This window comes from Salvelinus namaycush, chromosome 29, assembly GCF_016432855.1.
Source record: "Salvelinus namaycush isolate Seneca chromosome 29, SaNama_1.0, whole genome shotgun sequence".
Taxonomy (NCBI): domain Eukaryota; kingdom Metazoa; phylum Chordata; class Actinopteri; order Salmoniformes; family Salmonidae; genus Salvelinus; species Salvelinus namaycush.
In genome coordinates, this window is record NC_052335.1 from 24,526,080 (window position 1) to 24,539,440 (window position 13,361).

At 42.8% G+C, this 13,361-nt stretch overlaps 1 protein-coding gene across 1 annotated transcript in view; it reads left to right on the plus strand.

Moving 5' to 3' along the window:
• Positions 1-13,361, plus strand: part of LOC120024333 (5'-nucleotidase domain-containing protein 1-like) — an 84,049-nt gene that overhangs the window by 62,547 nt on the left and 8,141 nt on the right. Inside the window, exon 9 of the mRNA XM_038968553.1 lies at positions 9,384-9,505. Coding sequence (XP_038824481.1) covers positions 9,384-9,505 — 122 coding nt within the window. The remainder of the gene's footprint in view (positions 1-9,383; positions 9,506-13,361) is intronic.

A 13,361-nucleotide genomic window follows, 5' to 3' on the forward strand; every position in this document is an offset into this window, starting at 1 on the left:
TATGAAGTGCATGTATATCCATAGATTTCAAGCAAATTAATAGGAAGGCCCTGGAACAGAGCCTCGATTTCAGATTTTTCACTTCCTGTCAGGAAGTTTGCTGCAAAATGAGTTCTGTTTTACTCACAGATATAATTCAAACGGTTTTAGAAACTTGAGTGTTTTCTATCCAATAGTAATAATAATATGCATATTGTACGAGCTAGAATAGAGTACGAGGCAGTTTCATTTGGGCACGATTTTTTACAAAGTGAAAACAGCGCCCCCCTATTGAGAAAAGGTTATTAATGCAACCGCTGTGTCAGATTTCAAAAAAACTTCACGGAAAAAGCAAACCATGCAATAATCTGAGACGGTGCTCAGAACTATAGTCAAATTAGCCACCATGTTGGAATCAACAGAAACCAGAAATTACATGATAAATATTCCCTTTGATGATCTTCATCAGAATGCACTCCCAGGAATCCCAGGTCCACAATAAATGCTTGATTTGTTCGATAATGTCCGTTATTTATGTCCAATTAGCTACTTTGGTTAGTGCGTTTGGTAAACAATTCCAAAGTCACAAAGCGCGTTCACTAAAACGTGACGAAATGTCCAAAAGTTCCATAACAGTCAGTAGAAACATGTCAAACGATGTATTGAATCAATCTTTAGAATGCTGTTAACATAAATCTTGAATAACGTTCCAACCGGAGAATTACATTGACTTCAGATGAGCGATGGAACGGAGCTCCCTCTTATGTGAACGCGCATGGTCAAAGAATGGTCACCTCATGGCAGTGGTGACTAATTCTCCTCTCATCCGGCCCCCCTTCACAGTAGAGTCATCAGACAAAGTTCTACAGACTGTTGACATCTAGTGGAAGCCGTAGGAAGTGAAAACTCATCCATATCTCGCTGGGATTTCAATGGGAGCGTGGTTGAAAATCCTCCAGCCTCAGAATTTCCACTTCCTGTTTGGATTTTTTCTCAGGTTTTTGCCTGCCATATGAGTTCTGTTATACTCAGACGTAATTCAAACAGTTTTAGAAACTTCAGAGTGTTTTCTATCCAATACTAATAATAATATGCATATATATACAACTATTACTGAGGAGCAGGTTGTTTACTCTGGGCTCCTCTGTGCACCTTTCATCCAAGCTACTCAATACTGCCCCTGCAGCCATAAGAAGTTAAGAAGAGCCCAGTTCCTGCCAGGAACGATCCTTTACTTTGGCTGCTGGTGTCAGACTCCTCCCCGTCTCGTATTAAGCATGACCTTCCTTCAGCGGTCATTTGTCCAAAGGATGTCAGCCAGGCCAGGTCTCTCTAAATATTTGCCTTGTGCATACAGCCTCACTTTGGTTACAGTGAAAATGCCACCGGATTTCACATTCTAATATGGGGAGGGGGGCTCAGAGATAGAAATGTGTGTGTTTTTGTGCTCAGTTGTGGTCTTCCAGAGACCACATACTTCTCATTCCATCTTCTGTCAAGGTCCTTACGTCCTCACAGCTGTGTGTGTGTGCGTGCGAGCGACAGAGTCCGCACCCCCAAGTCTCTTCTTTCTATCTTCTGCCACTATTTATATCACATTGAACGTATCAACAACAGTGTCTAAAAGATGGTGCCGAAGAACATGGCTGACGTTTTACATTCTCCCAACCAATTGTGCTATTTTGTAATTCTTTTGCTTTTTGTGTAAATTATTTTTTAACTTATTGTGTACATAATGTTGCTGCTACCGTCTCTTATGACCGAAAATAAATTCTGTACATCAGAAAAGCTATTACTCACCGTGGACTAGAGGTCGACCAGTCATGATTTTTCAACGCCAATACCGATACCGGTTATTGGAGGACCAAAAAAAGCTGATACCGATTAATCGGCCTATTTATTTATTTGTAATAATGACAATTACAACAATACTGAATGAACACTTTTATTTTAACTTAATATAATACATCAATAAAATCAATTTAGCCTCAAATAAATAATGAAACATGTTCAATTTGGTTTAAATAATGCAAAAACAAAGTGTTGGAGAAGAAAGTAAAAGTGCAATATGTGCCATGTAAAAAAGCTAACGTTTAAGTTCCTTGCTCAGAACATGAGAACATATGAAAGCTGGTGGTTCCTTTTAAAGCTGGTGGTTCCTTGTCTTCAATATTCCCAGGTAAGAAGTTTTAGGTTGTAGTTATTATAGGAATTATAGGACTATTTCTCTCTATACCATTTGTATTTCATATACCTTTGACTATTGGATGTTCTTATAGGTACTATAGTATTGCCAGTGTAACAGAATAGCTTCCGTCCCTCTCCTTGCCCCAAACCAGGGACACATCGACAACAGCCACCCTCGAAGCATCATTACCCATCGCTCCACAAAAGCCGTGGCCCTTGCGGAGCAAGGGGAACAACTACTTCAAGGTCTCAGTGCGAGTGACGTCACCGATTGAAACGCTATTATAGCGCGCACCCCACTAACTAGCTAGCCATTTCACATCGGTTACACCAGTCTCATCTCGGGAGTTGATAGGCTTGAAGTCATAAGCAGCTCAATGCTTGAAGAGCTGCTGGCAAATGCACGAAAGTGCTGTTTGAATGAATGCTTACGAGCCTGCTGCTGCCTACACCGTTCAGTCAGACTACTCTATCAAATATCAAATCATAGACTTAATTATAACATAACACACAGAAATACGAGCCTTAGGTCATTAATATGGTCAAATCCGGAAACTATCATTTCGAAAACAAAACGTTTATTCTTTCAGTGAAATACGGAACCGTTCCGTATTTTATCTAACGGGTGGCATCCCTAAGTCTAAATATTCCTGTTACATTGCACAACCTTCAATGTTATGTCATAATTATGTACAATTCTGGCAAATTAATTACGGTCTTTGTTAGGAAGAAATGGTCTTCACACAGTTAGCAACGAGCCAGGCGGCCCAAACTGCTGCATATACCCTGACTCTGTTTGCACAGAATGCAAGAGAAGTGACACAATTTCCCTAGTTAAAATAAATTCATGTTAGCAGGCAATATTAACTTAATATGCATGTTTAAAAATATATACTTGTGTATTGATTTTAAGAAAGGCGTTGATGTTTACAGTTAGGTACACATTGGTGCAACGACAGTGTTTTTTTTTCGCGAATGCGCTTGTTAAATCATCACTCATTTGGCGAAGTAGGCTGTGATTCGATGATAAATTAACAGGCACTGCATCGATTATATGCAATGCAGGACAAACTAGTTAACTACACATGGTTGACGATATTACTAGTTTAACTAGTGATTATGTTAAGATTGATTGATTGTTTTTTATAAGATAAGTTTAATGCTAGCTAGCAACTTACCTTGGCTTCTTGCTACACTCGCATAACAGGTAGTCAGCCTGCCACGCAGTCTCCTCGTGGAGTGCAATGTAATCGACCACAGTCGGTGTCCAAAAATGCCGATTACCGATTGTTATGAAAACTTGAAATTGGCCCTGATTAATCGGTCGACCTCTACCGTGGACTGGAGGAAACGTTTTCCTTTAACGAATCTGACGAGAAGTATATCCTGCTTTGACTGGAACAGGCCAAGATCCACGCCTTTTGCGTGAATAAAAGATGCCGGAAAAGGGGCCGCAGATCGACATCCTGAGAATCCGGAGGCGAGCGAGTAAACTCCCACTGCCTTCCATTCTTCTTGCTAATGTGCAATCATTGGAAAATAAAATTGATGACTTAAGATTATCCTACCAACGGGACATTAAAAAAACTGTGACATCTTATGTTTCAACGAGACGTGGCTGAACGAAGATACAGACAATATGGAGCTAGCGGGATTTTCCATGCACCGGCAGAACAGAGACACTACCTCTGGTAAGACGAGGTGTGGCTGTGTGTGTCTTTTTGTCAATAACAGCTGGTGCGTGATGTCTAATATTAAAGAAGTCTCGAGGTATTGCTCGCTTGAGGTAGAGTACCTTATGATAAGCTGTAGACCACACTATCTACCAAGAGTTCTCATCTGTATTATTCATAGCTGTCTATTTACCACCACAAAACAAAGCTGGCACTAAGACCGCTCTCAACCAAATCTATCAGGCCATAAGCAAAGAAGAAAATGCTCACCCAGAAGCGACGCTCCCAGTGGCCGGGGACTTTAATGCAGGCAAATTTAAATCAGTGTTACCAAATTGTTACCAGCATATCACATGTGCAGCCAGGGGGAAAATATCATAGACCACCTTTACTTCACACACAGAGATGCATACAAAGCTCTACCCCGCCCTCCATTTGGCAAATCTGACCATAATTCTATCCTCCTGATTCCTGCTTACAATAAAAAACTAAAGCAGGAAGTACCAGTGAATCTCTCAATACGGAAGTGGTCAGATGACGCGGATGCTACGCTACAGAACTGTTTTGCTAGCACAGACTGGAAAATGTTCCGGGATTCATCCAATGGCATTGAGGAATACACCACCTCAGTCATCGGCTTCATCAATAAGTGCATCGATGACGTTGTCCCCACAGTGACTGTAAGTACATATCCCAAGCAGAAGCCATGGATTACAGGCAACATCTGCATAAAGCTAAAGGCTAGAGCTGCCGCTTTCAAGGAGCGGGAGACTAATCCGGACGCTTATAGGAAATCCCGCTATGCCCTCAGACAAACCATCAAACAAGCAAAGCGTCAATACAGGATTAAGATTGAATCCTACTACACCGGCTCTGCTGCTCGTCAGATGTGGCAGGGCTTGAAAACTATTACGGACTACAAAGGGAAACCCAGACACCAGCTGCCCAGTGACGCGAGCCTACCAGACGAGCTTAATGCCTTTTATGCTCGCTTCGAGGCAAGCAACACTGAATCATGCACGAGAGAACCAGCTGTTCCTGATGACTGTGTGATAACGCTCTTGGTAGTCGATGTGAACAAAACCTTTTAAACAGGTCAACATTCACAAAGCTGCTGGGCCAGATGAATTACCAGGACGTGTACTCAAAGCATGCGTGGACCAACTGTGAAGTGTCTTCACTGACATTTTCAACCTCTCCCTGACCGAGTCTGTAATACCTACATGTTTCAAGCAGACCACCATAGTCCCTGTGCCCAAGGAAGCGAAGATAACCTGCCTAAATGATTACCGCCCCGTGGCACTCACGTCGGTAGACATGAAGTGCTTTAAAAGGCTGGTCATGGCTCACATCAACAGCATCCTCCCGGACACCCTAGACCCACTCCAGTTCGCATACCGCCCCAACAGATCCACAGATGATGCAATCTCAATCGCACTCCACACTGCCCTTTCTCACCTGGACAAAAGGAACACCTATGTGAGAATGCTGTTCATTGACTACAACACCATAGTACCCTCAAAGCTCATCAATAAGCTAAGGACTCTGGGACTTAACACCTCCCTCTGTAACTGGATCCTGGACTTCCTGACGGGCCGCCCCCAGGTGGTAAGAGTAGGCAACAACACGTCTGCTACGCTGATCCTTAACACTGGGGCCCCTCAGGTGTGTGTATTTAGTCCCCTCGTATATTCCCTGTTCACCTACGACTGTGTGGCCAAACACGATTCCAATTCCAACACCATCATTAAGTTTGCTGACGACAAAACAGTTGTAGGCCTGATCACCGACAACGATGAGACGGCCTACAGGGAGGAGGTCAGAGAACTGGCAGTGTGGTGCCAGGACAACTGCCTCTCCCTCAATGTGAGCAAGACAAAGGAGCTGATCGTGGACTACAGGAAAAGGCGAGCCGAACAGGCCCCCATTAACATCAACGGGGCTGTAGTGGAGCGGGTCGAGAGTTTCAAGTTCCTTGGTGTCCACATCACAAACAAACTATCATGGTCCAAACACACCAAGACAGTAGTGAAGAGGGCACGATAACAACTTTTCCCCCTCAGGAGACTGAAAAGATTTGGCATGGGTCCCCAGATCCTCAAAAAGTTCTACAGCTGCACCATCGAGAGCATCCTGACTGGTTGCATCACCACCTGGTATGGAAACTGCTCGGCATCTGACCGTAAGGCGCTACAGAGGGTGGTGCGTCCGGCCCAGTACATCACTGGGGCCAAGCTGCCATCCAGGACCTAATATAATAGGCGTGTCAGAGGAAAGACCATAAAATGGTCAGAGACTCCAGGTTATAGACTATTTTCTCTGCTACCGCACGGCAAGCGGTACCGGAGCGCCAAGTCTAGGACCAAAAGGCTCCTCAACAGCTTTTACCCCCAAGCCATTAGACTGCTGAACAATTTTTTTAATCGCCACCGGACAATTTACATTGACCCCCCCCCCCCCTTTTGTACACTGCTGCTACTCGCTGTTTGTTTGTTGCCAATGCATAGTCACTTCGCCCCCACCTAGATGTACAGATTACCTCAACTAGCCTGTACCCCCGCACACTGACTCGGTACCGGTGCCCCCAGTATATAGTGTTACTATTTATTTTAGTCTACTTGGTAAATATTTTCTTCTTCTTGAACTGCACTGTTGGTTAAGGGCTTGTAAGTAAGCATTTCACAGTAAAGTCTACACTTGTTGAATTCAGCGCATGTGACAAAAAAGTCTGATTTGATTTGAACCTGCAGCCCACTTTGTCAAGGGCTGTGGTTTTAACAAATGAAAGTAGAGGTTTTCCTGCTGCTTGTCTTAAGCACCAATCAGTTAAGCCAGGCACAAAGACTTTGAAGATGAAACACAATATGAATAACAAAGTTTATACAGTTATATTAACTCAATGGAGATTCCCGGTAGGCCTAAGCTCTTTTACTGAGTTCAGCTAAACATTCCATTTGTTTTCAAGGAACTTTCTGGGGCCTCCCTCCCAGCAGTTACTATTGTGTGAGTAATGCTGTGAGAATTGTGTGGTGCAGTTTAGATTCCAGCTTCTCTGTATCTTATATTGGCTATGCTCCACTACCCCCTTGCACAAACTGAAACAGACTGTGGTTATTGCTAACCAGCAGCAGCACAATCAAGGAGCCAAAAACCCCTCCAGTCAATCAGGAATGACTATAGATACAGACTTTTTCTCTTAGTGAAAAGTACTTGGCTGTTGTTGAGCAATAAGACATAAACCACGTTGTTCCTGAAGTCTGGAAAGATCATTGGGTGTTATTTATGAACTGTAAATGCTTCCATGAGGTCATTGACACACTTTCCTGTATAATGTGTGACTTCTGTGAGTGCCTGAAAAAGGAGGAAGTAGACGAGCCTCCATGGGTCTGTCCCAAATGGCACCCTATTCCCTACATAGTGTACTTCTTTTAACCAGAGCCCTATATGCCCTGTTCAAAAGTAGTGCACTATATCTGTTTAGTAAACATAGTCATGGAAGTACAGTAGCTCCAATTAGGCACCTGTGAAAAATCTATTTTAAATTAGTTACTTTTATCCCTCACAAATTATGTATATGAAAGTATCCATATATTATTAGAATCCATATTTTTTACCGACTGGCTCAATTCGGTCTTATGTAGCAAAATTTGAAATTGTGTTTTTTACATTGGAAAAGTAAAGACTGAGCTCGAAAATGGTATATCATACACTACAGTTGAGTAACAATTGGAAAGTAATTCTGCTTTGAAAGTTGATAAACTTGTAACCTCACTTTTGAGAATGGCCCTTGAATGTTTTGGTAAACCTACTGGAGAGCTCATCTTAGTCTACACCCATTTAGCACCGTACACACTCTCTTAAGCCTTAGCCCCACCCATCTCTTTAAGGATTCACATGTGAGGCCATGTACTAAACACAAAAAGTACAGGCTGCATGACATCAGCGGCCTCGTGGACCAAAATAGTCAATAAATCCACCCATTTTAAAAATGAATTTAGGATATGTCAATCAAGCAAACTAGGCACCTAAAAGCTACTTTCTAAACAATGTTTTGGTTCGTTTCTAGCTTGTTAGCTAGCTATCTAATGTTAAGTTAGCTGGCTAGCCAGTTCAAATAATGACCATATCATATAGCTTGACAAGGTCTTCATTATTACAGGAAAATAAACTCACAACAAGATCATTATTTGCAAGGTAATGGCGAGCCAATTACAGAAAATAGCTTATGGTTGTAAGTGTGTCGAAATATAAGCAAGGCATTCTACCAAAGAAATCTTAGAATGTGGACACTGTCTCAGTGGCCTAACGTTATATCCTAATTTGACTTTGGTGCAGGTCTCATTACCATCTCTGGTAAACACATACTATATCAAATAAAATCTAAGTTAATTTGTCACATGCACAGGATACAGAAGGTGTAGTGAAATGGTTACTTGCATAGTAGAGTATTTTGTTTAGACATGTAGCTAGCTAGCTAAACAAAGAACCATAATCCCAACTCCTAACGTTACTACTATGCATGAATCTGCAGGTAGCTAACCAACCAGGTTCAATGTTAGCTAGCTAGCTAACATTAGGCTATAACTAGCAATGCAAATGGCTCTGAGATACTTATAATATTACTACACAGATCATACACGTAACGTTAGCTAGCGAGCCAGCCAGCTAACAGTACGCTTTAACTTGAAATCTAAACTACCAAAACTAGAAACGTATAACATCTGAAAATGTAGCTAGCTAGACTATTTTACCCATATACATGGATGGACGCTTCTCCCTATCTGTCACGGATGCCATGGTTCCCCTTAGTTTGAAGATGTAATCTGGATACAGGTGTTTTATACAACAGCCTTCTGTGTGTTCTTTTTTCAACTCCCTCTGCGTATTTGCAATCAAACAACAGAATTTTCTCAATTTCCTTAGCTATCGTACTCTAATTCCACCGGGCATTCCACTGATTTCAAAACTCGGTCCTCCAGAAAGTGGAGAACAACACTTTTGCAGTTCTACATTATATCTTTCAAAAAATCTGCGTTATAAAAGATTACCTACACATACTGACCAGCTCATGTTATAGACAGAAGTGTGCTACATGGTAGACAAATCCGAACTAATCTCTCGGCATGTCCAGCCCATCCAATATCTCAGCCAGTCATGGCTAGTGGAAAGGTTCCTGCCTTTTTCCGTGGCTAAACCAACTAGGCTTGTAATTTCACCATTTTATTCATATTTACAGATGGCATACACGTTTGTTGTTAAGGCGCATGAAATGTTCCAGAATGCATTTCTGCCCCCCCAAAAATGCATTTGATTAAAAAAAAGTTTACGTACAAATGCCTCTCCTGTGAAGTAGGGACACGCGACATACGCCTAGTTCCTGAAGTGAGTCACATTTGCTTGTGGGCCCAGTGTTGAGTTATGTGGTGGAGAGGTAGAGAGGTGTTGTAGTTGTGTGCTAAGCGGTGTGGTCGTGTATGTTCATGTCGTTGAACGGTGTAGTCGATCTGTGTGGTGACTTTGTGGTTGTCTTTTTCCTGGCTGTAGTGAATGATGTGGAGGAGAGCGAAGGGCTGCCATCCCTGGACAAGCCTGGCTGGTACTCTCAAGGCAACTGGCCCCACCTCCACCAGCTGCTCAAGACCATGACTGGCAATCCTGAGCCCAAGGTAAGATTGATAGATTGGTTAGTTGGTTTAATCTTTTCTTATCCTTCAAGAGGAAATTCTACTGATCATGTTTTGAAATAACTAACAAGCTGTGTAATAAATACACTGATGTGTGTAAATGCAACATGTAACAATTTCTAAGATTCTACTGAATTACAGTTCATATAAGGAAATCAGTCAATTGAAATGAATTAATTCGCCCCTAATCTATGGATTCATATGACTGGGAATAGAGATATGCATCTGTTGGTCACAGATACCTTTAAAAAAAGGTAAGGTAGGAGCTGGGATCAGAAAACCAGTCAGTATTTGGTGTGACCATAATTTGCCTCATGCAGCGTGAGACATGTCCTTCGCATAGAATTAATCATGCTGCTGATTGTGGCCTGTGGAATGTTGTCCAACTCCTCTTGAACTTCTTACGGCTGAGATTCCGTTAACGGGATCGACTTGACAACAGCCAGTCAAAGTGCAGGGTGCCAAATGCAAAACAGAAATCTCATAATTAAAATCCTCAATCACACAAGTATTTTACACCATTTTATAGATAAACTTGTTGTTAATCCCACCACATTGTCCGATTTCAAAAAGGCTTTTACGACGAAAGCACAGCATCTGATTATGTTAGGTCAGTACCTAGTCACAGAAAAACACAGCCATTTTTCCAGCCAAAGAGAGGAGTCACAAAAAGCAGAAATAGAGATAAAATTAATCACTAACCTTTGATGATCTTCATCAGATGACACTCATAGGACTTCATGTTACACAATACATGTATGTTTTGTTCGATAAAGTTCATATTTATATCCAAAAATCTTAGTTTACATTGGCGCGTTATGTTCAGCCTCCAAAACATCCGGTGATTTTGCAGAGAGCCACATCAATTTACAGTAATACTCATAATAAACATTGATAAAAGATAAAAGTGTTTTACATGGAACTTTAGATAAACTTCTCCTTAATGCAACAGCTGTGTCAGATTTCAATAAAACTTTACGGAAAAAGCACACCATGCCATAATCTGAGTACGGCGCTCAGACACAAAAACAAGCCATACAGGTATCCGCCATGTTGTGGAGTCAACAGAAGTCAGAAATAGCATTATAAATATTCACTTACCTTTGATGATCTTTGTCAGAATGCACTCCCAGGAATCCCAGTTCCACAATAACTGCTTGTTTTGTTCGATAAAGTCCATAATTTATGTCCAAATACCTTCTTTTTGTTAGCGCGTTTAGTTCAAAAATCCAAATTCACGAGGCGCAGGCCAGACGAAAAGTCAAAAAATTCCATTACAGTTCATAGAAACATGTCAAACGATGTATAGAATCAATCTTTAGGATGTTTTTAACATAAATCTTCAATAATGTTTCAACCGGAGAATTCCTTAGAAACGAAAAGGAACGCAGCTACCTCTCACGGGGGCGCGCTTGAGTGAGCTCATGTCACTCTGCCAGACACCTGGTTGAAACAGCTCTCATTCCCTCATCCTTCACAGTAGAAGCCTGAAACAAGGTTCTAAAGACTGTTGACATCTAGTGAAAGCCTTAGGAAGTGCAATATGACCCCATAGACACTGTATATTGGATAGGCAAACCTACAAACCTCAGATTTCCCACTTCCTGGTTGGATTTTTTCTCAGGTTTTTGCCTGCCATATGAGTTCTGTTATACTCACAGACATCATTCAAACAGTTTTAGAAACTTCAGAGTGTTTTCTATCCAAATCTACTATAATAATATGCATATCTTAGCTTCTGGGCCTGAGTAGCGGGCAGTTTACTCTGGGCACCTTATTCATCCAATATACTCAATACTGCCCCCAGCCATAAGAAGTTAATGGCTGTGCGAAGTTGCTGGCGGGAACTGGAACACACTGTCATACACGTCGATCCAGAGCATCCCAAACATGCTCAATGGGTGACATGTCTGGTGAGTATGCTGGACGTGAAGGAACTGGGACATTTTCATCTTCCAGAAATTGTGTACATATCCTTGTGACATGGGGCCGTGCGTTATCATGCTGAAACATGAGGTGATGGTGGTGGATGAATGGCACGACAATGGGCCTCAGGATCTCGTCATGGTATCTCGCCATCGATATAATGCAATTGTGTTTGTTGTCCTTAGCTTAAGCCTGCCCATACCATAACCCCACCGCCACCATGGGGCACTCTGTTCACAACATTGACATCAGCAAACCGCTCACCCACACGACGCAATCTGTCCGGTACAGTTGAAACCGGGATTCATCCGTGAAGTGCACACTTCTCCAGCATTACAGTGGCCATCGAAGGTGAGCATTTGCCCACTGAAGTCGGTTACGACGCCGAACTGCAGTCAGGTCAAGACCCTGGTGAGGATGAAGAGCATGCAGATGAGCTTCCCAGAGATGGTTTCTGACAGTTTGTGCAGAAATTCTTTGGTTGTGCAAACCCAGTTATCAGCTGTGTCGGGTGGCTGGTCCCTAACAATCCCACAGGTGAAGAAGCTGGATGTGGAGGTCCTGGGCTGGCTCATTTACACGTGGTCTGCAGTTGTGAGGCCGGTTGGACATACTGCCAAATTCTCTAAAATTATGTTGGAGGCGGCTTATGATAGAGAAATTAACATTAAATTATCTGGCAACAGCTCTGGTGGACATTATTGCAGTCAGCATACCAATTGCACACTCCCTCAAAACTTGAGACTCTTGCATTGTGTTGTTTCAAAACTGCACATTTTAAAGGAGCCTTTTATTGTCCCCAGCACAAGGTGCATCTGTGTAATTATCATGCTGTTTAATCAAGTTATTGATATGCTATACCTGTCAGGTGGATGGATTATCTTGGTAAAGGAGAAATGCTCACTAACAGGGATGTAAACAAATTTGTGCACACAATTTGAGAGAAATACACTTTGTGCATATGGAACATTTCTGGGATCTTTTATTTCAGCTCATGAAACATGACCAACACTTTACATGTTGTGTTTGTATTTTTGTTCAGTATATATCCAAGTAACCACATCACTTCCATATTATCCTGGGATTTGGGTCAAAATGTTTATCCACAAAGCAGTGTAGGTTTGCTTTGAGCTTCCATTCCTGGCAGACGCACAGAGATCTGACGTCCTCTATAAATCAGCTCGGGGTTATTCACACCGGTGTGAAGGAGAGGGAAACATGGCCGCGCACACCTTGGCATAAGTGTCAACAGGGCTAGAGTGCCAGCCCAGAGAGCTCCCTGTCCTGCTGAGAGGGTCTGTGATAAACAGGCCCTTACTGTAGAGTACACAGCCTATACGATTTCTAACAAGCAGGCAGCCAGCTCTTCTCACTCTGAGACCCTGTTTGAGCCCTCTCTCAGCTTTAAGGAAAGGCTCCGGCTCACGGACTTGTGCACCCAGGGACGCCCATCATCCACGTCCTCAGCCTCCCCTCCCTCTCCCCCTCCTCCACCCCTCCCACCCGGCCAGGAGTGCTCAATGCCCCCTCTGTTCTCGGGCCACGTGGAGAAAGCGCTCGAGGAATGCAGTGTCAACCTCCACAACCTGCACTTATGACAGCTTTAAGGCAGCCCCTCTGGGGTAACCAGAGGGTAATTGCTATCCGGGATCCTTGGGATGTCCATACCCCCATTGAAGTTGAGATTTAAAATGGTTATGGTAAGGGTTAGGTTGGGGTTTATGGGTAGGGGTTACGGTTCCGGTTCCGGTTAGGGTTCAGGGTAGGGATGTCCCAAACATCCCGGATAGCACTAACCGTGATCTGAGGCAGTCTGATTTGGATTCTCCTCACTTTCACCTGACAGAACTTAATGCCGGCCGGCTGAATGGGAGGCATTCAGGGCAGATTAAAGTCCCATGTAGCAGTGAGC